The 27,848-nt window shown below is 33.9% G+C and overlaps 3 protein-coding genes and 1 pseudogene across 6 annotated transcripts; all 4 read right to left on the bottom strand.

The window, feature by feature from the left end:
* Positions 1–166: 166 nt before the first annotated feature.
* On the bottom strand, positions 167–15,751 carry flvcr2b (FLVCR heme transporter 2b). Of its 4 annotated transcripts, XM_051138574.1 has the most exons (11): positions 14,906–15,751; positions 12,428–12,569; positions 9,416–9,556; positions 7,463–7,530; positions 7,149–7,252; positions 4,830–4,940; positions 4,575–4,680; positions 4,367–4,478; positions 3,188–3,243; positions 1,122–1,232; positions 167–794 (listed from the first exon to the last, which is right to left on the bottom strand). In XM_051138574.1, exons 1-10 carry the CDS (start codon positions 15,455–15,457, stop codon positions 1,164–1,166), a joined length of 1,461 nt encoding a protein of 486 aa, XP_050994531.1. In that variant the 5' UTR covers positions 15,458–15,751; the 3' UTR covers positions 167–794; positions 1,122–1,163. The 4 variants fall into 4 exon arrangements, with proteins under 4 accessions (XP_050994531.1, XP_050994532.1, XP_050994533.1 ...); XM_051138575.1 differs by having other exon boundaries at positions 167–1,232; XM_051138576.1 differs by lacking the exon at positions 1,122–1,232.
* A 3,117-nt stretch (positions 15,752–18,868) lies between these two features.
* On the bottom strand, positions 18,869–19,855 carry LOC127182887 (trace amine-associated receptor 13c-like). Its single transcript, XM_051138577.1, has one exon. It carries the CDS (start codon positions 19,853–19,855, stop codon positions 18,869–18,871), a length of 987 nt encoding a protein of 328 aa, XP_050994534.1.
* Positions 19,856–25,225: 5,370 nt separating this feature from the next.
* Positions 25,226–26,212, bottom strand: LOC127183346 (trace amine-associated receptor 13c-like). Its single transcript, XM_051139330.1, has one exon. The coding sequence runs from the start codon at positions 26,210–26,212 to the stop codon at positions 25,226–25,228; it is 987 nt and encodes a 328-aa protein (XP_050995287.1).
* A 292-nt stretch (positions 26,213–26,504) lies between these two features.
* Positions 26,505–27,848, bottom strand: part of LOC127182552 (trace amine-associated receptor 13c-like) — a 19,365-nt pseudogene continuing 18,021 nt past the window's right edge.

Below are 27,848 nucleotides of genomic sequence, written 5' to 3'. Positions count from 1 at the left end.
TTTTACTTCATTATACTTTATTATGTAATTTCATGAGAATATAGATCTCATGAAAATCAAAATACAATTTATGATTAATGTTAATCATATTATTGTATTTTTAGTGTCAGGTACAGTAGGCAGATAATAATACTAAAAACATAAAATAATATAACAGTGCTTTAGATGTTAGATTTGTTTTATTTATTACAATTTGTTCAGAAGGTCATTTTATAACTTTAATTAGGGTAAAAAAATAAAACAACTGTATAAAAATAGAGAAACAGCAATTCAGTACTTATATTAAAAGCTTATATTGAAACCAGGGCAGCATATTTAACGGTGTTGAGGGTTGGTTTCTATTGAGTTCAAACAATACTAAAACGCTCCACATTCTTATGGGTTTCAATAAAAAAAAAAATCGAGACTTTGTGTTAACATTAATAATTTAAATCATCAATTGACAAACTTGTTAAAAATTAGAATATATCCTATATGAGATGATTAGGGATCAAGTAAACGCAAATGATCACACCATACAAACAAATACCTGATCAATCCCTCGCCGTTATAAACACTCGACAATTCAAATGAACACACACACACAAACACGCGCGCGCGCACACACACACACACACACACACACACACACACACAATACAATATGATTTAAAAGTCCCAAAGGCAAAGGAAAAATAAAACAAAATTCAAGGACGGTTACAAACGCTAGAAAACAGACATGCGACACGATCCTTCCCATGATCACATTAGAGTTTGGCTTCAAAAGTTTGTGCTGGTGATGCTTCCACATGGACCTGCAATTACAAAACACATCATTAGTAACAGATATGACAGTAAAACGGCGCCCCCTGTTGGCCACAAACCACTTTCATGCACACACCCTCTGGAAGCAGTATGTTAGTGGATTAAACGAAGGTTAAATGTTAGTGCACACCGAGCAACCAAACCACAATGTACACTCACTCAAAGCTCAAGTGTGAAGCATTTAGATAGAGCAGGCAAAAAAATATGAAGACTGGATTCTGAGAGAGAATCAAAAGCACATGTGAATCATTTTATAAGCGATAATTGAAGTCTTAGAGTGTGAATCAGTAGGGTCTGATCACGTGTGCTACCCATACCTGAACTACAGTGAGCAATAAAATCAGGCAGTGATTGATTGATCACATGTGTGTGGAGGGAAGGAGAGACGTCCCACTGTGATCCTGAACGTCTGACCTGCCCAACGCTGCCTGTAGACACACACACACACACACACACACACACTGATCTGTGAACGTGAATGGATTTAGAGAGAAAGGAAACTGTAGCAGAGCATGAGATGATCAGAGGAATGGTACAAAGAATGGGATAAGTGAAAAAATAGAAAGGGAGAACAGGATAAATGGAAAAAGAGGAAAAGTAAAGTTTTTAAGTCTTTGATTTTCAAATAAATGGAAAGGGAGAGCAGGATAAATGAAAAAGAGGAATGGCAAATGTACAATTTTTACATTTTTGAAAGAAATGAATACTTTTATGCAGCAAGGATGCATTTAAATGGATCAAAAAGTAACAGCAAAGACTTTAAGAATGTTACAATGTTTCTATTTTCAAATGTTAAAATGTTTCTATTTTCAAATAAATGGAAAGGCGAGAGCAGGATAAATAGAAAAGAGAAATGGAAAGAGTACAATTTTATGTTTTTTAAAGAAATGAATAATTTTATGCAGCAAGGATGCATTTAAATGGATCAAAAAGTAACAGTAAAGACATTTAGAATGTTCCAATGTTTCAATTTTCAAATGTTAGAATGTTTCTGTTTTCAAATAAATGGAAAGGGAGCAGCAGATTAATGCAAAACAGGAATGGCAAATGTACAATTCTTTATGTTTTTGAAAGAAATTAATACTTTTATGCATCAAGGGTGCATTTAAATGGATTAAAAAGTAATAGTAAAGGCATTAAGAATGTTAGAATGTTTCTATTTTCAAAGGTTAGAATGTTTCTATTTTCAAATAAATGGAAAGGGAGAGCAGGATAAATAGAAACGAGGAATGGCACGGGTACAAATTTTAAGTTTTTTAAAGAAATTAATACTTTTATGCAGAAAGAATGCATTTAAATGGATTAAAAATTAAGAATAAAGACATCAAGAATGTTACAATGTTTCTATTTTCAAATAAATAGAAAGGAAGAACAGGATAAATGAAAAAGAAATGGAAAAAGTTCCATTTTTAATTTTTTTAAAGAAATTAATACTTTTATGCAGCAAAGATTTAATTTAATTCCTTTAAAAAAAAAGTATCAGTAAAGACATTAAGAATGTGAGAATGTTTCTATTTTCAACTTTTACAAAAGGACCATGTGACACTGAAGACCAGAGTAATGATGCTGAAAATTCAGCATATTAAAATATATTACAACAGAAAACAGTCATTTTAAATTGTAATAATATTTCACAATATTACCTTTTTTAGTCTATTTTTGATCAAATAAATGCAGCTTTGGCGAGCATAAGTGACTTCTTTCCAAACCATTTAGAAAATCATACCAACTACACACTTTGGAATGATAGTGTAGAAGCGGAAAAACAAAGCCAGGATTGTGGGAAATTGGAAAGGGTGTATGAATGGGATGCGTGGATCAAGAAAACATGACATCGCGTGTAAAGAGGAGTAGGAGTGATGGTGAAGAACAGGATGAAATGTGTTTATAGAGCTGCTGTGAATCTCAGAGCATTTCCCGTGTGTTATCCAATCACAGCGCTGGAATGTCAACACAAGAAAAAGTTCAAAAGCGCCACAGGAGCTGCTCGAGGCCGGAGACCCTTGAGAATCTGCAGGAACGCGGTCACGTTCCTGCTGTGGACGTTTGAAACAACAGCTATCAAACCAAAAGCACCTTTGAATGAACACTGGAGTTCAGGTTAAAGTATAATAATACAGAAACATGAGACAGAAACAACATGTCATTTTTTCTAGTATCTGTAGTACATGTTAGTGGGCATAAAAAGATTTCTGCTGCATCAATCTGACAAACATCAAACACACTCGCAGAAAACACAAAACATGAATTTATTCCTGAATAGGATGGTTATGTAAACTGTTATCTGCTTTTTATCACCAATATATTGCATGTAATGTGTAAAGCGTAATTGTAAAGTGTAATTGCATAACTGTTTTGCTGATAAGTTTGGTTTGATACTTACAGCTGCCAGTGCTTGCTGGTTTGCCAACTGTCTGCGCAGATCCGACTTAATACAGGCTGAGATAAAGAAGAGAAATGGAATGAGATGCACATTATTACAGCTTATTAACATTCATGCAAAATGCATGATGCAAACCGTAAGATTTAATCTGTTTAATCAGTATTTTAATTAGGAATATAAAATGGATTTCCAGGTCGTATTTCATCCGGAAAACCAAAATAAATAAATACATAAATAAATAATTATTTATTTATTATATGAAGTCTATTTTTATGCATTTTAAAATTACTATTTTATTACAGTAAAATATTGCTCCCTTAAAAATGCAATAAAAATTGTGATATTTAAATAATGCAAGAAATATTCACCCTAAAATGGATTTTATGTTCTTTAGGCAAAATAATAATATTATAAATATTAATAATAATAGTCATGATTATTATTACAAAAATAATACTAAATTATTATAAAAATAAAACAAAAAGTAATAACAAAAATGTGGAAGATCATTCTGATTGGACTTTTGAGATGCAAGTTGCTGTTAAAAAAGAAACAAAGATTAAAAGTAATTAAACTTTGTACTTCTATGCATAAATGTTATATAAAGGACTATATAATTACTCTACATGAACTTTTATTGCCTGGAAAATTAGTTGAATATTAACTAGGAAGTATTTAAATTACTCATAACAACTACTTAAAAACCAGCAGCCAACATTATTATTGTAATTAACAAATGATACAAGTTTATAACATTTAAACCACGTGCCAACTTGCCCCAACCTAGCATTGATGCAAAACACGCTGGTCCTGACAACACAGCTAACCATTTGCTAAAAAAGCAAACAAAAAAACAAACATTTCTAATTTGAAGAGATACAGAAATCACAACCAGCTCTATGTTTGGACCCTGAAAGATTTTGGCTGTAACTGTCCAAAAGCAATGTTGCTTCTTCAATATTTAGACAACCCTGTGTTTTTCCTGTGTTTAATAGCTCATACATTAACTGAAACATGAGCTTTCATAATGTCACATGAATTTTAATATGCTTTCCAAGAAGCATTACCATCACCTGGAAGCAAAACATTCAAAAGTCACTACAGCAAGAGTAGCACCAGAGTAAAAAAAAATAAAAAACGTTTCACTAGTCAGGTAGATGAGTATTGAATGATCTGCACCTGTAATGAAGGTTCCTATCAGCAGGAAGGCACACAGGAACAGATTTCCAGCCAGAGTGTTAAACGAGTCCATGATTTTCCCCTGACAGATCGTAAATATGATCCCAAATACCTGCAGTAAGAAATCACAGTCATTAAGATTGCTGGTAACTCAATATAAAATACGACACAACTCTAATAAATAACATCATTGTTATATCACACAAACCTGTGCAGAACAGTTCAGAAGCCCTGAAGACGTCCCCTCAGACTCTGGGTAAGTCAGTTCGACAGCAAACTCAAAACCGAGGGGAAGGTAACCCGTCATGAAGAACCTGTGCAAGTAACGCACAAATATACATATATATGTATATATAGAAAGAGAGAGATGTTTTTATTGTAACACAAATATTACAAAACAAAACAGAAACAAGCAATAACAACAAAAAATAAAAGATGTTTTTCATTTGAAATCTTCTAGTACCCGAGGGCTCCTGCTGTGATGAAGACCACCCACAGGTGACCCAGATCCAAGGTAAAAGCATAAATCACCATACCCACAAGCGACATCAGATACACGGCTAGAGTCGTTTGTCTGTGGAGACATGACATAAGAGAGACATGGGACAGATTAAATCTTTCATCAAGATCCAACAGGTAAATCTAAGTATGATTGGACAAATGAGTTTGATTATATCATTCATAGCAGCTGCGAATACACTGCCATTTAAAAGTTTGGGATCAGTAAGATTGTTAATGTTTATAAAGACGTTTCTTATGCTCAACAAGGCTGCATTTATTTGATCAAAAATCCAGAAAAAAACAGTAATATTGTGAAATATTTATTTTAGTGTAAATAAATGCTTTCTATATGAATATATATTAAAATGTAATTTATTCCTGTGATGCAAAGCTGAATTTTCAGCATCATTACTCCAGTCTAAAGTGTCACATGATCCTTTAGAAATCATTTTAATATGCTGATTATGCTGAAATATTTGCACTGTTTAATATTTTGTCTGAACCTGTCATACTTTTTTACAGGAAAATGAATTTATTTAAAATTGAAATCTTTTGTAACAAAATAAACTGCCATTTAAAAGTTTGTGGTCCGTAAATTTTTATTATTCCTTTTTTGTGAAAGAAATTAATACTTTTATTCACCAAGGATGTGTTAAATTGATAAAAAGTGATAGCAAAGACATATTTTATTAGAAACTATTTCCATTTTGAATAAATGCTGTTCTTTTTAACTTTTTATTCATCAAAAAATCCTGAAAAAAGAATCACCGGTTCCAAAACAATATTAACTGTTTCCAACACTGATAATAAAAGTAATAAATCAGCCTATTAGAATGATTTCTGAAGGATCATGTGACACTGAAGACCGAAGTAATGATGCTGAAAATTCACCTTTGCATCACAGGAATAAAATATATTTTAAAATATATTAAAATAGAAAACCATTATTTAAAACTGTAATTACATTTAAATAATTACTGTTTTTTTTCTGTATTTTTAATCAAGCAAATGCAGCCTTGATGAGCAGAAGAGAATACTTTAAAAGAATTAAAAATCTTACTGATCCCAAACTTCTGAACAGCAGTGTAAATGTAGATCTAGAAATAATATTTTAGCTGATTTTGTAAAACAGCATCTGCTAAGTCTGAATCTAACATGTATATCCGGATGTTTCATCACCTTTTTGGAAACATTGTTGGTTTTGGTGGAAACAACGGCACAACTGTTGGATAATTGCAATTTGTATAACAAAATATATTAATCATTTTCATATCATAAATGTTGTATTGATTTATGAGTGCTTTACTTTTTGTTTTGATTATTGGTTCTAAAAATGAAATATTTTAGCATGGACATTTTTAAGACTTAACATCAGGATTCAGGACAAGGGGAAAAACAATAAAATCAACAAAACCATTTAAAAGTTTGGGGTCTATATTTTTTTTAAGTAAAATTAATACTTATATTGTATTTATTAAAAGACATTTATAATGTTTTAAAAGATTTCTATTGAAATAAATGTTGTTCTTTTGAACTTTCTATTCGTCACAGAATCCTGAAAAATAAAATGTATCAGTTTTTGCAAAAATAAATGTTTATTGAGCAGCCAATCAGCATATTAGAATGATTTCTGAGGGATCATGTGACTCTTAAGACTGGAGCAATGATGCTGAAAATTCAGCTTTGCAGCACATAAATAAATTATTTTTTAAAATATATTCAAGTAGAACACAGTTATTTTAATTTGCAATAATATTTTACAATATTACAGATTTTACTGTTTTTTTTTATCAAATAAATGCAGCTTTGGTGAGCATTAGACTCTTTTAATAGAAATTTAAACATAAATATATACATAAAAAGTATTTGGAAAGTAGCAAAAGTAAATATCATTGTCTGAAGTTAAAGAAAAACCCATGGTTATATTATTAATTTGTCATTTCAGTGCAGTTTTGTGTGTGGAAAGTTTTAAGGTAAGTTTTTACACTTAAAAACATTTTGTCCTTCATTCTGCTGAACAAAAGAAACATCACAATGTCCCAGAGGCATGCTGTGACAGGTCAAATACACTTAAACAAAGATCACAGGGTCACCAAGGTCTAAGTTCATGGGTCAGAGATTCAAACACCTGGACAAACACACTAAACCAGAGCATATGAACAGACTCATGGGGGGGAAGGACTCAATAACACACTTATCTTCAAGGAGGAATGGAGACAAATGTTTATCAAGCACTGTCGCTGTCTGAAGGACATTTCAAGATTAAAGTCCAGCCTCTTACTTGTACGTCTTAGATCGGTCTAACCAGATCCCACAGATGAGGGAACCAACCATGCCGGCGATTACGATGGTGAGGCCGATCCTGCCGGCGTTCACCTCCTCTCCCTGTTCAAAGAAGAGCAAAGTTACACATGCATTCTCTGTTTTACCACAGCATGTCAGACTAAGATCGGTTTTTCTGGATAATCAAATAAAATAAGTAATGAAACCCAACAAGAATGCTAAAAAAAAAAAATGATAGTGGCTTATGTAAATTGAGTGTAGGTCAGGGGCTCTTGTGATTGGCTGCACAGGAGATAGGTGGGACGGACTTACAGGATAGTGTTCAATGATCATTCGGTTAAGCAGCGTACTGACAGCATAGAAACAGCCAACATTCAGCCCTGATGAAAACAAAATAGATGAAATCAAAAACAGAATCATGCTAAAAGCATAAACTTGCCTGCCGAAAAAAAGTAGCCTGGCAAACAGCTGATTTGGTATGTATCTACAATAGTAAGCAGTAAATGTCTTCACATTTCTGAAGCAGCTGTAAAGATATAAAGAGCTCTGCATTCCTGCAGGATTATTTTTGCCAATGCTCAGCCAGGTTAAATGTAGCTACAAGCTTCCCATGCAAGTGTTGCACAGATGTGTACTCAGTGTTAATGTAATTCACGCCAGTCAAGGTATGACTTTTTCTGTTTTGTACTTGTTTTTATTTACTTATTTATTATTTTGAAGAAAAAGTCATTTTCCATTTACTTGCAGAATCATGCCATCACAAGCTAGGTATATGCACTAACATTTAAGATGTAATGTTTTTATGCTCTCAAGGCTTCATTTATTTGCTCAAAAATACAGTAAAAACAGCAGTAATGTGAAATAATGAAATAACTGTTTTTTATTTAAATATATTGTAAAATGTAATTTGTTGCTGTGATGTAAAGCTAAATTTTCAGCATCATTATTCCAATCTTCAGCATCACATGATCCTTCTAATATGCTGATTTGCTGCTCAAGAAACATTTATTATCATCAATGTTGAAAACAGTTGTTTTATATTTTTGTGAAAATCTTGATTTTTTTTTTCCAGGTTTGATGAATGGGATTTTATGAAATGAAATGGGAGTTTAAATGAAAATCTTTTGTAACATCATAACTGTCTTTACTGTAATTTTTACTGCAATTTAATGCATCCTTGATAAATAAAATTATTAATTAATAAAAAATCAAATGAACTCTTACTAAACCCAAGCTTTTGAATGGCACTGTACGTATAAATAACTAAAATAAATATATTCAAATATGATGTAAATAATATGACTAACATAGCTGAAGCTGCTATGCAATTTGACTTCCTGTTTTTTGAATAGCAAGTATACTGGTGCAAAGGCAGTTTTTCAGGCCTGTAACTTCCTTTCTGGCACCAGCACCCTGCTTACAATATTTTAGAATATTCAACATATTCTATAATATAATATATACACTACCAGTCAAAAGTTTTTGAACAGTAAGATTTTTTATGTTTTTTAAAGAAGTCTCTTCTGCTCATCAAGCCTGCATTTATTTGATTCAAAGTACAGCAAAAATAGTAACATTTTGAAATATTTTTACTATTTAAAATAACTGTTTTCTATTTTAATATATTTTAAAATGTAATTTATTCCTGGGATTTCAAAGCTACATTTTTAGCATCATTACTCCAGTCACATGATCCTTCAGAAATCATTCTAATATTCTGATTTGCTGCTGAAAAACATTTATTATTATCATGTTGAAAACAGCGGAGTATAATTTTTTTCAGGTTTCTTTGATGAATAGAATGTTCATTTATCTGAAATAGAAATATTTTGTAACATTCTAAATGTCTTTATCATTACTTTTGATCAATTTCAAGCATCCTTGCTAAATAAAAGTATTAATTTCTATCTTGATTGTGTTTTGTGTGTGTGTGTGCGTGTACGTTTTTGACCATTTTTATAGTGCACAATGTGCCTATGACTGTAGTAGCAGCACATCTGTGATCTGAGGAATCATTCATGTCTGTAGCAGGACAAGTTATGTGCCAAACTTTAATATTTAGGGTTAGGAGCTTGTTCAGATCACAAACCCCAAGTATGAGCAGTAACATTCATGCTTACATTAACAAACACCACTGACTATAGAACTATTCATGCTAATGTGCCCAGTAACAAACTACGACTGTGTGTTTAAATGGCAGCAAGCATAATGAACCCCAGTTTGAGGTCCTGAATGCATCTGTTGTGCACAGAGTAAGACATTCACCATAAGTGATGACAAGGAGGATGAAGGCTTTGTTGCGGAGCAGCCTGAGGATGGATGCCGTATACGAGTAGCTCTCCGGAGAGATCCGTCGAGCCGCGGCCTGAGCGTGGGTTGGGGGGAGCTCCGGACGTTCCTGAAACACTGACGAGAACATAAAAACACAAACACGTCCAATCACAAGTCAGGTATGTCACAGAAAACCAACAAAGAGTACGAAAAAGAGCTTGTGAATGAACCACAGAATCGGTAAAACGTAATAAAATGGATTACAGCGTACAGTTTGCAGTTCTCTGCTTGTTTGCGATGCAAGGGTACATAAAGAACTGGTTGTTTGAATTAGGCCAGCGTTTTCTTTACTTAAGAAGCAATAGGTCTATAAAGTCTAATGTTTTGTGTATTTAAGGAGTGTTTCAGTCTAGCGATGATCAACGATGACCTGAGTTCAGCTTTATGGTTTAACTAGACAGCTCTGTTCATGGTGAGCTGACAGTTTTTATTTTCCTTTGTTCTGTTTTAACTGGAATAAAGCTGAAATTAAATTAATTTCAATTTAAATGAAAACAAGAAATGTTGCTTTGGCAACTAACTAAAATAAATAAGTTGAAGTACTAAAATGACTGAAACTGAAAACTTAAATTAAAGCAAAATATGGATACATATTAAAAAATAATTTAAAATGATGCATACAAAATTTTAAATGATTAAATGAAATTATGAAATTATTCAATGTTAAACGAAAATTAAAATAATAAACAGGACAATAGTGTGTAAATAACACTAAAATACCACAATATCCTTTGACTAGGCTGGTTAAAATGGATGTAACGATATTATCAATATCTCTTTAAAGGATGTTTGTTTTATTATCAATTTTATTTTATTTTTATGTAAATTTCACATTCATAAATGCAAGTTTACAAAGCGCAAACCTCTTTTTATAGTCCTTGAAAATCAGATTAAAATGTATATTGATGTGATGTCAAAATCTAAAAATAGTAAAGCGGTTAAAACGATTAATATATGCTCCTCCCTTAACATTTTCACATAAAATAAAGTCATTTAATGGTGCTTACCTGCAAAGTATATTTCTGTACTAACATTTCATTGTAATATGATATGTAAATGTAAGTATTTGTGTAAAATATATTTGTCTGTAAACTTATGTACTCTTCTTGTTTTTTTGTTTTGTTTTCCTTTTCTTGTTCCTTCACTCTAAGGCATGTGAAATGTGTTTTGTTATACAGTGAGATATGGCATTGTACATGCTATTTGTTTTTAATAAAGCATTAAAAACAAAACAAAACAAAAAAATGCAGCATTAATTGCTGACAGCTAGCGGTGTAAATAGGTAATGTTACTACAGCCCAAATTCAAAATATCTCTTTCAAGAGTAGAAAGAAGTACTATACTGTAGTGTGAAGCAAAAATAATATATTCATTTTCTTTTTTTTTTGGAGTGCAACTGTTGTACAATAAATGGCTATTACTGTCGTTGTTGTTATCATTATTATATTCTAATTTGTTTGGCTTCCTAAAACACCAGTGTGAATGTAATTTAGACTGAGACAGTATATTACAAATAAAAAGAAAACTGAATCCCCTTCAAGTTCAGGTGCAAGTCAATTCACTGACTTTAATTAAGAACATGGGTTGGAGCTCTTACTTTTGTTCTCTCAAAGTGCGTAATTTAAGACAGCATCAAATGTACATTTGATTAAGGCAATCTGAGAATGCATTGTTAAAAAAAAAAAAAAAAAAAAAAAACCACACACAAGATGGCGAGGTTTTGGTAATATGTCAAATAAAAGCCAATTGTGTCTGTGTGTTTAATCCAAGAGGTGCATTTGGATTGAAAATCTGCTTGAATTGAATGTTTTGACATCTGTGAATGTTTGTGTTTGAGTAAAAATTTAGCCTGCTGTCCCCAAAACTGCAGGTGACTGAACTCTATGACATTTGCTTTATCAAACACACACTAGATATTAAAAACTCTGCAGCAGGATTTAAATTGGAGAGCTATTAGACAGAAACACCACAGAAGCTTGTTGTGCTTGTTTACTAAGATGACATAACAGAGCAGCTAAACTAGTTCTCTCAATGGAAATTACTAGAACAATTCACCCAAAAATTAAAATTGTCATCATTTAACTCACCAACATGACTTTCATTATTGCACTGAACAAATAAGGTGTTGTTTAGCAGAAAACCACTGCTATTCAATGAAAGCAAATAGAGAAGGGAACTCAATTACATAAAGCATTATAAAAGTAGAACACATGACTATGACTGACAGACTGTAAATACAGTGTACAACTGTCACGTTGCTTTTATTGAACATTTTAGTACTTGACAGGTCATATGTTTTTCCAAAACAAGTCCTTTTATTTTCAATGGAAGAAAACGGCATAAATGTTTAGAAAAACAGTCCCTGTCCCTTTAAGACTTTAAACTGTCTTGTGATTTACTTCTTTTAATTGTCTAGACAGGCATTTTTTGCTTGTAAGAACAGAACTGACCGCACCTGAGTGTTGCTCTGAATATGACCGGCTGTTTTGCGGCCTTGTCAAGATAAAAATGAGCGGCTCAGCATTTAAAAGGCTGAAACAAAGAATATATAAAACGTAAAAAGGAAGAGAGCACACGGGTTGAAACTGACAGAAAAAAAGTAATTTCCCCTTCTGTCATTTGGGCTAAAGTTGAGATAATCATCAGCACTAACTCTATTTGTAACTCCATTTACACTTGTACAAGCAGACTAATAAAATAACAGCCTTTTAAGATAGCATCCTAATATTCACTGAACCTCTGGATAATTTAAACTCTCTACATAGGCAGCAATTCCCTGTGCCACATAAACAGACTCACAATCATTTTGATTTAAGCATGCTGTCAGTATAACATGATAAACTGTTATCTCTGTGAAAGACGTGCAATAATTTGGACATCATATAAGGCATCTTAATTAAGTTGCATCTTTTGGAACGAAATAGTATAACTGATGTTTGCACATACCAATGACGACCAATATAAACAGGAACGTGGCCACACCCGCCGTGATGTAGAACATGACTCTGATGTGAGCTGCTAACTCGTCCAGATCTTCCACATTTGGAACCAGTATTGGCGGAACAAGGAACCCTATGGCGATCCCCAGCTGAAGAAAAACAAATACTTCTGAGGTTACATTAACTACATGAATGTGACATTACCAGCTGGGTTTGGTTTCAAACATAGCTGTGTTTTTAAAACTGCACATGCTTTGTTTGAATCCACTCCCTAGTTTTCTCTGTTGTGAATCAGTATACCGTGACTATAGATTTGGGAACTAAACGGCCTGTTCAACTTCATACTTAATTATGTGGTTCCACATTAAAACATCACTGGTATTTATGAACAACAATGTTTCACCTTGCACTTGTTCTCCATTTTTGTTGGCCTAAAACAGGGGTTCCAGAAATATATATGGGCCATTCAACAGAATTGGTTCTAAGTCAGAGTTTTCCAAAAATTTTGTATGTATGCAAATTGTATAATATCCAAGATACACAGTTATAGTAATTTTGCAGTTAATTCTCATATTGTATTTTCAGAATGTTTTGGAATATTTGTCCTCTCCCAAAATTTGTCAGTACCGAAACTTAGTAATACATCATTTAAAAAGTAGGGTTATATTTACCTAGAAAGATTTTGTTTACATCTTCCTTGTAAATATATATTTTTTCTATTTTATTAAAAAAGTCAGAGGTAAATCAATAACCATTACAATTTTAACAATACTTTAAGTGTGAGTTATGAGATTTGTTGTATTTTGAATTCAAATTTTCTTTGCAAAAGGCAAAAAGATTATCATATTGATTTCAAACTTAAACATTCATTAGTTTGAATATACACTGAGCCAAACACTATAATGATTGATAATTCAGTATACTTTATTTTTAACAAAAAACATCCCATGTTTAAGTAGTGACAGCACATTTTTAGTAGTGACAGTAAAGTTTTGGTAGCGACCATATCACATTACAGAATTTTAACCCACATACTAAACTAGAATACTAAAAATTTTCATAACTGTACTAAAAGTTTGTTTATTTCCCACAAACATAGGATTATGTGTTCCCTTTTGTCACTGTACTGAAACACTGATGACATGTTTCGGTCGTGACTGTTACGGTAGTGACAATTTTATGGTATAACACCCAAGAAAAACAATGATGTCACTACTGAAACATCACCACATGTTTCGGTAGTGACTGTTTTGGTAGTGACAATTTTAGCTACTTTTGAACCTAGCTCAAAGATGCTAACCTGCCAGTGCCTAGCTATAGCTAAGCACAGTTCTGAACAGTTGTACACATACAAAAACTAAATGTTATGGAACAACTCCTAAAAAAAGTGTGCTTAATTGCAGAGAAAAGGTGTTCGGTGGTAACGTTCCTTAAAGTTACACAGATTTTTCAGAATTTTGAACACAACATACACTACTTTGTTAGTGACATGAAAATTTGGGACACATTTTTTTTTACACAGAAAAATTTACACAGAACATTAACAATATATATATATATTTATTTTAATATAAAAAGATGTTTTTAAAAACAACAATGGAAAAAATACAAAAATTACTTCAATATCATTTTCGTAAGTTAAAATTTAGGGGTTAGGGTTCGGAACAGCCACCTCCCAACTGAAAGTACTTAATAAATGATGACTTTATATTAAGCTTTCTAATATTTTAAATATTAATGTGGTTTTCAATAGATAATAGAAGGATCTTCGTGAATATCAAAAATTTAAATACTTCTTAAATGTGTTTTTGGTTGTGAGACAGCAGTTTAGACCAATTCTGTAGAGTAGCCCATATATGACTAAATAAATCACAAAATGAATTAGTTAAAATGTACTGAATAAGACCAGTAGTCTCATGTGTGTCTGCATAAATATGTGCATTAAATCTGCATACAAACATTACCACGAACAAATTAAGATGTACGTATTCTAAATTTACAAAAAAATATATTACTAACTGTATAAAACTTGCATAAAATCACATACTCTCTAGGTAGTCTTATAATCTTGTTAAAAAAAAAGCAGCAACTTAGACTGGAATGAAATTTCAACTTTAAGCAAACACTGGCTCGAGGAATGAAGAGCAACTGGGGACAATAGCAAATGGGGTGTGTTCAGGGTACCTGTGTGAAAACAATCATTATTATTTTTGCAATTATGTTTAATGCTGCTAGTGGCACAAATGGCACGCTTCAACTTTAATTTCTTTCTTTTTTAACTTTTGTGAAGTGTGACATGTTAAGTGGGAGAGAGAGAGTGGGGGCGGGCGTGACCGGGAAAGCCGGGTTTCGAACTCGTGACGCCTGTAGCACAAGAGCGCTTTATGTCGGCGCACTACTTACAAGGCTTTAGGCACTGATTTCGACTTTAATTTTCACAGTACAGTTAAATGAGCAATGCTTTTATTATTTTACTAAAACCCACCTGATTTCCGAAGACCCCGATGGAGCAGGCAGTGGACACTTCTTCCGATCCGAACCACACCGATGCGATGCGAGAGGGCATCCCGAGAATAAACACCTGAGCCACTGAGCACATGAACTGACCCAAAAATGTCACCGGAAAAAGGTCAGGTCTGGCGCTGGCCACCTTGATCCACGTGCCCGTGCAATTCAAAGCCGCGGCCACGAGCGCGATGACCCTCAGCCCTTTTTTATCCAAGAGCCATGAAACGGGAAAAATTAGCGGAATGTACGTCAACATGTAAATCATGGACATCCAGTCAATGGTGAAAGAGTCCACGCTGTAGAAGCGCATGAAGATATTGTTGATGATTCCGTACTGAATCCATTGATAGGAGTTGCATAGCGAATACGAGCTGAATAATAACACTATGATCCATCTCTTTTTATATAAACGCGTTTCCGGCGGTGCGTTGCGGTGCTCAAAAGTCACCTCACCATCAGTCGCGTCTGTTTTTGATAAATATTTATGATCATTCACCTCTCCGTCCACTGGCTTTGATTCATCGCCCATTTTCACTCGACTCAACCGCGTTCAGAACTTCTCCAAGACTGAAAGATTCATTCATTCATGCTGAAGAGACGCCGGTCAGTCTGTACTGTACTGTACTGTATAACATGTCAGCCTCTGCTCTAATTGAATACGTACTTACCATGACAGATTAATAACATATTATCTGAGTTTAAAGCCTAAACTTCTCACACTTTGATGTATGTCCATCCACTGCTCGGATTTAATAAAGTCTCCGGCTCCCACAGCACAAACTCTTCAAACATTCGTTGAAAGTTTCGCCCCCGTGATGAAGTTCCTGACGTAAAATCACTAACTAGAAGAGAAATTATAAACAAACCGGTGGACTAAAATGGGCGGAGATTCACAGTAGGGCAGTTGTGTCAGTCATGCGCCCTTCTGTAGCATTTCCAAGATACAGTGCACATTGTAAAACTAACAGAAAACGTTTCAAAACAATTTAAAGAATACAGAAATAAATAGCTGTTAATATAGGGGTGTGGTTTGGTCAAGTCATTTAGGAACGATCATAAATTTGAAATTGTAATGTCCAGTTTGAAACTATTTACTTTTTTAAATACTTAACATACTTCTCTTTGAGACTTAACGACGCCAATTAAGGATTATTGTATTGTGTGTACTGTTAATGCAGAACAAAGCATACTCGCTATCCTTTTTTTTTTTATTGAACTTTAACGAAAACAACTACATACAAATACAACAATATATTTTAGGCAAGGCAAGTTTATTTATATAGCACATTTCATACACAGAGGTAATTCAAAGTGCTTTACATAAAAGGAAGTAGAATAATCATAAAAACAATAATCACAAAAAAGGAAGTACAACAATCATAAAAACAACAAAAAAACAAAAAATGTAAAAACTGATTGATATAATGATTTAAAAATGATTTAAAAATTGATTTAATCAAAGACAGTTAAAAACAGAAAATGATTATACATAGTGCAATCAGTTCGGACGAAGCACAGTGCTCATTCAGTAAATGCACAGCTAAACAGATGAGTTTTGAGTCTAGATTTAAATGTAGCTAATGTTTTAGCACATTTGATCTCTTCTGGAAGCTGGTTCCAACTGCGGGCAGCATAATAGCTAAAAGCGGATTCCCCTTGTTTTGTGTGAACCCTTGGTATTTCTAACTGACTCAGTCCTAATGATCTGAGTGGTCTGTTAGAATTATATTCAGTGAGCATATCTGCAATGTATTTAGGTCCTAGGCCATTGAGTGATTTATAAATGAGTAAAAGTACTTTAAAATCAATTCTAAATATATTTTACATACAAGAGCACATATATCCTTACATGTGAGGGGCAGTGCACATATACATGTATAAAAGAATACAATAAATTAATAAAAGTAAAAAAATAAATAAAAATAAAACATAAAATGAATAATAATAATAATAATAATACAAAAAAAAGGCTTTTTATATAAACAGCTTGTACTTATTAAACAGCTGTATAGTCTTTTTTGCTTTTAAATTTTTACTTTTTTTCTATTGTCTCCAAATATATTTTATTATCAACTTTAAATTGTTCAAAATTTGGTAATTTATCATTCCATTTGGCTTTATGAATATAGTAACGGGCAACTATAATAATCAAATCAAGGATAAATATAAAACTCTTATCACCTGCAAGTGAAAAACATTTTAGCATAATATCAACTTCTACAAGATCCACAGAAATCATAGCTTTTTGTTGTATATAATTATTCAGTTCTATCCAAAATATTTGTGACTTAGGACATTCCCAAAATAAGTGATTAAGAGTTTCAGGGGAAACTTTACAAAAAACACAGGTGTCTTCAATGTTCACCTTAAAACGCTGCACCACAAGTGATTTAACAGGGTAAACTCGATGGAAAATTTTATATGAAACTTCTTTCACTTTATTTGTGATACGATACTTATGAGGTGTCATCCAAATTTTATTCCAATCAAAATGTTTTTTCAAATAAAGAATTCCAATGAGTAGTAACAGCAAGTGCACCTTTAGATCGAAGCAGAGAATGCAAAAAAATATTATTGCATTCAGAACTTATAAAATCCTTGCCCTGCAATTTAACACAAGAAGTAAATTCTTCCACTGATTGTAAAGAATAACTATTGCCTTCTAATAGTCTCAAAATTTCTATGGGGATTGCATGTAAAACCAACAGATATTATAGGATCAACTGAAAAGTTATGAATATGAACAAATTCTGTATGATTGTATAAATTACCATCCTTACTAATCAACTGTTTTACCCAAATAATGCCCTTTTTAAACCAACTTTCAAAAAAAAATTGTCTTGTTTCTAAATCTTACTACCCTTTTACCAGGGGACAACTGTACGTCGAAACTACATTTCCCATGATTCCGTTTATTTACCAGTGGACAACTGTACGTCGAAACTACATTTCCCATGATTCCGTTTATTTACCAGTGGACAACTGTACGTTGAAACTACATTTCCCATGATTCCATGTAGCAGCTCAAAATAATAAAATACACAGATGACGCCAAATCTGAGCGGATAACACAATAGGAATTAAAGTACTTATTGCCACAGTAAATTTTAATGAAATATAACTTTTATAACAGAAACTGATAGCAGCACTGTTTTGATTCGATGAGGAGGGGAAGAGATGAGCCGGGATATGGTCACGTGGTATCTGTTATTTTTCTCAGCACTGTCAAGATGGAACAAGTCGTTTGTGATAACACATCTTTTTTATTATTATTTTATTACAGAGATGCCTGGAGTGGATTTCACATTTTATTCCATATAACAAACATTGGAATGAATATATTTGAAGGTTTATAATTTAAAAAAAAAGTCCTGAGATTTGAATGCGATTCAAAGGAGGATTAAACTTTTTGGGCCACCCAGCGCCCCCTAGTGGAGAGAGACATTAATCACACAGCCTGGAAATATTCCACTCGCTTTTAGTGTACTCATATTTGTGGCATATAAGGAACAGATGGCGCCCTCTTCTTGGTTGGAGCTACTGGTGAAATTTTGGCTCTTTTGATAATGTGTAAAGCTCTGCGCCATTAATCCCTCAAGCTAAATATTATTTTAAAGTATTATACATATTTACATCACATTTAACATTTATGTTAATACCAGTATTATTTTATATCATGATATTTTATATTTCTGTATGTATTACAATTAGAAACTATGTTTTTGAGGCCAAATATCATCATATTTTTGTAAAATCAATAACATGTAAATTCCCCCTTAATGTCATTGTTATACAGTATACTGGCATGATTAAAAACAATATCCGTGTCTTCACAGTCAAGTTTAATTTTTGACAAAATGAAATTATGCAGAAAAAGCATTTGCCTATAGGCAAAGATCAAGGAAAAAAATTGTAAACATCCTGTTTTATATTTGGGGAGTTACAGCACATTCATCAGAGATGAGTCTTTATTAAACACTTTAAATGTGAAAATTAATTTTAAGCTTTTCTGAAACCAGGGATAGAATAAAGCATAAATGATGGGATTAATGGTGGAGTTCAGGAAGAAAACCATTACAGTAACGTCTCTGATATGAAACAAATCATCATCACTGTATGGAATCACTAAGGAGCAAATATAATATGGCAGTAAACACAAGAGAAACACAACAACCAGAATTCCCAGCAGTATCGCAGCTTTTCGCTCTGATTTGTCACTGACTCTGTTTTTGGAGGATTGTGTGCTGTTGTGAACCTGAAGGGCTCGAATAGCAGTCGCATGTTTTTTAGCAATGACAAAAACATGAGTGTATAATATTATAATAAGTGTACATGGCATAAGAAACACAATTATGAGATCTATAAATGATGAAACCCCATCTATAATAGCAATACATATTCCTGGACATGTGACATCTGTGAAGTTTCCGTTAACAAAAAGAAGAGTGAAGTTATAGAAGAGTGAAAACAGCCAGTTAAATATAGTTGCAATGCAGATCACAGTGGGTGAGATTTTCTCAGAGTAAACAAAAGGAGAACTTAAAGCTAAAAACCGATCAACTGCTATAAGAGCCACAGTGTGAACAGACACGCTTGTTGCTTGAAAATTCACAACTTTTAAAGCAGAGCACATCACTGGTCCAGAAGTCCAACATGATTCAATGACCCAAGACAAATGCAGTGGCATTACAAAAACTCCAACCAGGAGATCAGACACAGCCAAAGAGAGGATGAGGATGTTAGCAGGTGTGTGGAGCTGCTTGAAGTGACTAACAGAGATGATGACCAGCAGGTTTCCACACACAGTCAGAAGAGACACAGCTGCTGCAGCCACATACAGAATCACATAGACAGATAAAGAAACAGATCTCTCTGGACACAAATATTCCTGACAGACATCGCTTTGGTTCACTGCTGTTAGATTCATTGTGAAGTATTTTGAAGAACCATCCAAACAGAGTATCGTTCCAAGTGCAAAATATGCATAACAACAGATAAAAACACTGTTTGTATCTGCTCCGCTGATACAGTCTTCACTCCTTAAAGTTCCACAATAAAGACGAGCTTCAACTCACACTGCCTTTTATACACTTGACATGTTGACTCTTTCCAAGACCGGCAGCATCAAGGGAGAAGAACATACAGCTGGGAGATCAACTGATTTAGAAAAGTGTCACACAGAACTCATAAAAAAGCGTCAGTGTAGAATTTATATGAAATCAAAAACTTAAAGTAAAAAATTCCAGCCTTTAAACTCCTAAAGTAGGCATATATCCCCATGTTGCCTACTTCCCTTTGATATATGAATACATTATCTTTATATGCTAACTTAAGCATAAAAATACTGTTGTTTGCAGATGTTTGGGAAACATGCTACATTCACATACTTGTTTCTGTGAGAAACAATGCTTCAGTCAGTTATTCTACTTTGAACTGTGTATTCCTTGACGGAATGTTTGTTTTTGTTTTGGTCTGTGTGATTCCACCTACTGCCAGTTTACCCAACAGTATTTCAACAGCCAAGGTTGGCAGTTGGTGGAAAACACAATGTACTGCCGCCCTGGAAGCCAGCAAACAAACTGGGTCAGAGATCACAGATTATATTCTACTTGACCTAAAAAGCCTCATCTAAAAATCTCTATGACCATGTGACCCTGGACCACAAAACCAGTCCTAAGTTTGTAGCAACAGTCAAAAATTCATTGTATGGGTCAAAATTATTGCTTTTTCTTTTATACATCAATGGAAAGCTTATTTATTCAGCTTTCAGATGATAAAAAATCTGACCCTTATGACTAGCTTTGTGGTCCAGGGTCACAATATTAAAACAAGGTTAATCAACTTTTCATTGTCACCTTCCATTGTCAATTGCGCTCATTCCTGTTGCGTATCCTCAATCTGGCAACCCGTGTGAGTGTTGAGTCTGAGGAGGAAGGGGCTGGAGAAACAACTCTCTAATATTTTGAATTTCGACTGCAGTATCCATTTTAACCACTAGCTGTCAATATATGGGATGTGAGGGCGAGGGTTCATAAACAGGAGAGAGGCAACTAGTAATGTATTTGTGACAAAGTTTGGTTTTTACGCATATGCGAGGGTCCGTGTACAGTGCATGTGACACAAATTTTGTCAACAGAATAGTATGTGCATATTGTACATCACATCCATTTTTGTACATGTACACTAGTATGCGTGCAGTCGAACACATAGCCTTTCAAAGTATACTCCATTTTGAAAACTTGCGCAAATGCAGTTGTTTGACACGTGCGCTCAAAATAGGTTCATCTTAGTCCAGTGTCTTTTTCCAGCTGTCTTAAGTCCAGCTATTTTTCTATAGAAGTTATGACCGATAAAAATATTTTGGTATTTTTTTCAACTAAAGTTGCAGCTCTCTCATTACCCCCTCACACAAGCATTTATTTGTTGCTGTTCCAACTCTTTAGTTTAATTTTCTACTGTGAAACAGCGACCTGGACCAGTGTTGCCACCTTGTGGAACAACTGATGTGCAAAACCAAGTCAATGCGCATGTGCAACCTGCGCTTACAAAGTACACACTGTTACAAAAATCAGATGGCGGGCATATAGTACGCACATACTATTCTGGTGACAAAATTTGTGTCACGTGTACTGTATGTGGACCCACGCATATGCGTAGAAAATCAAGCGGCAACATGGTGATGTAAAGGAGAAGTCCACTTCCAGAACAACAATTTACAGATAATGTACTTACCCCCTTGTCATCCAAGATGTTCATGTCTTTCTTCAGTCGTAAAGAAATTGTGTTTTTTGAGGAAAACATTTCAGGATTTTTCTCCATATAATGGACTGCTATGGTGCCCCGAGTTTGAACTTCCAAAATGCAGTTTAAATGTGGCTTCAAATGATCCAAAATGTAGTTGTAAATGATCAAAGCAGAGAAAGAAGGGTCTTATCTAGCGAAACGATCAATTATGTTAATTTAAAAAATACAATTTAAATACTTTTTAACCTCAAACGCTCGTCTCGTCTTGCTTTGCCTGAACTCTGTGTATTCTGCCTCAAGACAGTTATGTTGAAAAACTCTGATTGTATTTTCTCCCTCAACTTCAAAAATAATTTCAAAATCACCCTACATCGCTGCAGAAGTACCGACCCAGTCTTTGCAATGTGAACATGCAAAGAAGATCAAACATCCTCAACAAAAATGGTAAAACAGCGATATAGGACGATGTTGAGGGAGAACATGAGAAAGGACAGTTTTTCAACATACCCTCACTGTCATGAACCAGAAAAAAAACAGTCCAGGTAGAGTAAGACAAAATGAGGGTTTGAAATTAAAAAGTATATAAACTGTATTATTTTTATGAAAACAACAGATCGTTTCACTAGATAAGACCCTTTTTCCTTAGCTAGGATCATTTACAAGTGCATTTTGGATTGTTTGAAGCCGCATTTAAACTGCATTTTGGAAGTTCAAACTCTGGGCACCATATCAGTCCATTATATGGAGAAAAATCCTGTTTTCCTCAAAAAACATAATTTCTTTACGACTTAAGAAAGAAAGACATGATCATCTTGGAGGACAATGGGGTGAGTACATTATATGTGAATCTTTGTTTTGGAAGTGGACTTCTCCTTTAAAAGTATTAAATATTATTTTGAATCATTTGTTCCATCAGTAAAACAGCTCATGAATAGTCATGTAATGTGATTTACCTCAGAAAAGACAATAATGAGCTCTGGAGCATACATCAGCCTATAACATTGTCTACAAATGTACAGCCTACAAATGTTTTTGCATTTGGGCCTGGGGCTGACTTGCTATGCCACTGGCTCCCTCATTTAGAATAATCCAGATTCATCAACATTAAGAGGATAAGAACAAATTTATGCGTCTGCTTACCAGCTAAAACTTTGTGGTACAACTTTATTGTGCACATGAATATGCAAATCATACAAAATTAGCGAATGCGGCTCATTTTTATTTTAACTTTTAGATTCTCTTTAGTTTGATTTCATTTAGAAACATATGACTCTGGTAGGTCGGATTGTCTGAATGATTCTAACAAGTGAAATATTAAAAGCTCTGAATCTGACAGAGCTTTTAAACATGATAATGTGACTTAATGAAATAGGCCAATATTATGTTTAAGGTGTGAACACTTGAAATAATATGATGCATGACTGAATGTTCACATAACATGTAGCTACACTACAACGTTTGAACACTAACACACACAACTCCACATATAAGTTTTTCCTGATACATTAACAGTTTATAACTGTACAAAAGTAATGAAATACAGAGGGATGGGCTATATCTCAGTCTCAGTATATTTCAGCACTCTGCGTTTGAAGGTCAGCATGTGTTAAATAAATTGTATCTCTGCAATAATTAAGGAAATTTTCAATAGCTGTTTTGTAGATTTTTTAATATGACAAAATAATGTAAAAAACACATTAGGGATACTGTAAAAAAATATATACATATATATTTTTTGTAAAAAACAAAGACTGTTAGAGTATGTTTTACAAGAAAATATTTTTTCAATTTTTCTACTACCAAAAAATTTCACATTTAATTCAATATTTCAGGTGTTTATACACCAGTGTACATATGAAAACTAAACAACAGGAAAAGGAAAAACATTTTGTTTTCAATCACTTACAGCACATTCATTAGGGATGAGTCTTTATTAAACACTTTAAATGTGAAAATTAACTTTAAGCTTTTCTGAAACCATGGATAGAATAAAGCATAAATGATGGAATTAAAAGTGGAGTTCAGATAGAAAATTATTACAGCAACTTGTCTGACATAAAACCTGTCAGCATTGTCCAAAATGCAGTTTAAATGCAGCTTCAAACAATCCCAAATTTGGTTGCAAACGATCCCAGCCGAGAAAGAAGGGTCTTATCTAGAGTAACAATCAGTTATTTTCATAAACATAATCCAATTTATATACTTTTTAATGTCAAACACTTGTCTTGTCTTACTCTGCCTGAACTGTTTTTGTTCTGGGTATGTCTTCTTTGCATGTTCACTTTGCAAAAAATGGGTCGGCGCTTCTGCAGCGATGTAGGATGATTTTAAAAATATTTTTGAAGTTGAGGGAGAAAAAACGATTGCAGTTTTTCGACATACCCTAACTGTCTTGAGTCAGAATACACAGAGTTCAGGGAGAGCAAGACAAGATGAGCGTTTGAGATTAAAAAGTATTTAAATTGTATTTTTTTTTTAATGAAAATAACCACATTTGGGAAGCTGCATTTAAGCTGCATTTTAGAAGTTCAAAATTGGGGCACCATATCAGTCCATTATATGGAGAAAAACGCTGAAATGTTTTCCTCAAAAAACATAATTTCTTTATCACTGAAGAAAGAAAGACATGAACATCTTGGAGGACAAGGGGGTGAGTACATTATATGTGAAACTTTGTTTTGGAAGTGGACTTCTCCTTTAAAAGTATTAAATATATTTTGAATCATTTGTACCATCAGTAAAACAGCTCATGAATAGTCATGTAATGTGATTTACCTCAGAAAAGACAATAATCTTCCTCATTTAGAATAATCCAGATTCATCAACATTAAGAGGATAAGAACAAATTTATGCATCTGCTTACCAGCTAAAACTTTGTGGTACAACTTTATTGTGCACATGAAAATGCAAATCATACAAAATTAGTGAATGCGGCTCATTTTTATTTTAAATTTTAGATTCTCTTTAGTTTGATTTCATTTAGAAACATATGACTCTGGTAAGTCGGACAGTCTGAATGATTCTAACAAGTGAAATATTAAAAGCTCTGAATCTGACAGAGCTTTTAAACATGATAATGTGACTTAATGAAATAGGCCAATATTATGTTTAAGGTGTTTGTGACACTTGAAATAATATGATGCATGACTGGGTGTTCACATAACATGTAGTTACACTACAATGTTTGAACACTAACACACACGAATCCACATGTAAGGTTTTCCTAAAACATTAACAGTTTATGACTGTATTAAAGAAATGAAATACAGAGGGATGGGCTATATCTCAATCTCAGTATATTTCAGCACACTGCGTTTGAAGCATATTAAGGTCAGCATGTGTTTAATTGTATCTCTGCAATAATTGAGGAAATTTTCAATAGCTGTTTTTAATGTAGAATTTTTAATATGACAAAATAATGTAAAAAACACATCAGGGTTACTGTAAAAATATATTTTGTTTTGTAAAAAACAAGAACTATTGGAGTATGTTTTACAAGAAAATATTTTTTCAATTTTTCTGCTACCAAAAAAATTCATTTGTGTTCAATCACTTACAGCACATTCATCAGGGATGAGTCTTTATTAAACACTTTAAATGTGAAAATTAACTTTAAGCTTTTCTGAAACCATGGATAGAATAAAGCATAAATGATGGAATTAAAAGTGGAGTTCAGATAGAAAATTATTACAGCAACTTGTCTGACATAAAACCTGTCAGCATTGTCATATGAACTCACTAAAGAACAAATATAATATGGCAGTAAACAGAGAAGGAACACAATGACCAGAATTCCCAGCTGTATCGCAGCTTTTCGCTCTGATTTGTCACTGACTCTGTTTTTGGAGGATTGTGTGCTGTTGTGAACCTGAAGGGCTCGTATAGCAGTCGCATGTTTCTTAGCAATGACAAAAACATGAGTGTATAATATTATAATAATTGTACATGGCAGAAGAAACACAATTATGAGATCAATGAGGGATGAAACTCCATCAATGCTAGAAACACACACTCCTGGGCACATGGCATAAGTGAAATTTCCATTAACAAAAAGAATAGTGAAGTTATAAAAGAGTGAAAACAGCCAGTTAAATATAGCTGCTATGCAGATCACAGTGAGTGAGATTTTCTTAGAGTAAAGAAAAGGAAAACTTAAAGCTAAAAACCGATCAACTGCTATTAGAGCCACAGTGTGAACAGACACACTTGTTGCCTGAAAACTCACAAAATTGACAATCGAACACATCACGGGTCCAGAAGTCCAACATGATTCAATGAGCCAAGACAAATAAAGAGGCATCACAAAAACTCCAACCAGGAGATCAGACACAGCCAAAGAGAGGATGAGGATGTTAGCGGGTGTGTGGAGCTGCTTGAAGTGACTAACAGAGATGATGACAAGCAGGTTTCCACACGCGGTCAGAAGAGACACAGCTGCTGCGGCCACATACAGAATCACGTAGACAGATAAAGAAACAGATCTCTCTGGACACGCATGCTCCTGACAGACATCGCTTTGGTTCACTGCTGTTAGATTCATTGTGAAGTATTTTGAAGAACCATCCAAACAGAGTATCGTTCCCTTTGACCTCCTTCATATAAAAATGCAAAACCACAGATAAAGACCTCTGAAGATGCTATTTGTTTCTCCAACAGCTCTGAACTCCTCATCGTCTGAAACACAATCTATATTCATTCCTGGAGGTTCCAAAGTACCAGGTGAAATGGGCTATAACCCACACTGCCTTTTATACACTAGACATGTTTACTCTTTCCAATACCAGCAGCATCAAGGGAGAAGAACATACAGCTGGGAGATCAACTGATTCTGTTCATCTAGAGGAAAAAAGCCTTGGAGTGCCACATTTAGTGTGCTTATCATGTTATTATTGTTGTTGTGCTAGTTTGCTTCCAAACAAATCTATTCCACCTGAGCTATAATTACAGCATCTACCAGCAGGAGGCTGACTGGACACACAGGGCCCTATTTTAACGATCTAAGCACATGGTCTAACGCGCACAGAGCAGATGCACTTAGGGCCTGTCCTGTTTTAAAGGGGTCATCGGATGCCCATTTTCCACAAATTGTTATGATTCTTTAGGGTCTTAATGAAAAGTCTATAACATGCTTTGGTTAAAATTTTTCAATGGTAGTGTAAATAACATTTAATAACATCATAATTTTTTACCTTGCCAAATTCAGCTCTGCAAAAATCATTCTGTTCTGGTTGAGGTTGCTTTAAATGTTAATGAGCTCTGCTCGTCCCACCCCTCTCTTCTCTCTGTGGAGTGACGAGCTTGTTAGCCACTAAACTTGCTAACTAGCACATTATTAGGAAAGGTGATTGCAAAAATTTATAAAAAACCCTTATACTCACTTCTGCTGTAAGTGAAGCTGGATCACGAATGATCTGCGCGAACATAGACGGATATATGTAGATCGGGGGGTGCATTCCCTTCACAAACAAACGTAATCCACTGCATCTTAATCAGCTCAGATGTCGGGAGCAAATGACGACCACTATGTTCATTATTACATCCAACAACACAACACCTCAATCGCTCTATCAGAGATATTCTTGTCTAACTTACATCCCTGCTCCGGCATTGAAACAATGGAGGTCGGACTGTTACAGCTGATTTAGGGTGGGTCTGAGGTAAGATGCTTATGTCAATCAACTATCGTGGGATCGGATTCTGTCGGTGTGACGCCACACCGACAGGCATCTGAGAATGGCTCGATTTGAAAAAGGGGATATTATTTTTACAGATTAATTAAAAACCACTGCATGGATTTTTATCATTATAGGGTAGAAGTGTACATACACTGCCAACATACATTAATGTTCAAACAACATGTAAAAGTAAACTTTGCATCCGATGACCCCTTTAAGGACGGGAAAAACGCCTGGGTCTGGTGGTAGCACTATTAGCATAGCTTAGCATAGATCATTGAATCTGATTAGACCGTTAGCATCTTGCTCAAAAATGACCAAAAAGTTTTTATATTTTTCCTATTTAAAACTTGACTCTTCTGTAGTTACATCGTGTACTAAGACCGTTTACCATTGATTTTCAGGCACTGTGTAATATCATTGCGCCTGCTGCACCCATGGTATGGCAGCAAAGTTCCTTGAATATTACGCCAGAATGAGAGTGTAGTTCCTAGTCATATT

Source organism: Labeo rohita, chromosome 20 (assembly GCF_022985175.1).
Source record: "Labeo rohita strain BAU-BD-2019 chromosome 20, IGBB_LRoh.1.0, whole genome shotgun sequence".
NCBI lineage: Eukaryota > Metazoa > Chordata > Actinopteri > Cypriniformes > Cyprinidae > Labeo > Labeo rohita.
Note: the sequence above shows the minus strand (reverse complement) of the source record. Positions and strands in the feature narration are given on the sequence as shown.

Excerpts from the sequence above, each read along its gene's own strand:
- flvcr2b (XM_051138573.1), bottom strand. The coding sequence starts at position 15,457 with ATGGGCGATGAATCAAAGCCAGTGGACGGAGAGGTGAATGATCATAAA. Across the intron at positions 12,570-14,905 it reads TCGGGGTCTTCGGAAATCAG|CTGGGGATCGCCATAGGGTT; the intron begins GTGGGTTTTAGT and ends GTTTTTCTTCAG. Across the intron at positions 4,941-7,148 it reads GACCGATCTAAGACGTACAA|ACAAACGACTCTAGCCGTGT; the intron begins GTAAGAGGCTGG and ends ATGTCTCCACAG.
- LOC127182887 (XM_051138577.1), bottom strand. The coding sequence starts at position 19,855 with ATGAATCTAACAGCAGTGAACCAAAGCGATGTCTGTCAGGAATATTTG.
- LOC127183346 (XM_051139330.1), bottom strand. The coding sequence starts at position 26,212 with ATGAATCTAACAGCAGTGAACCAAAGCGATGTCTGTCAGGAGCATGCG.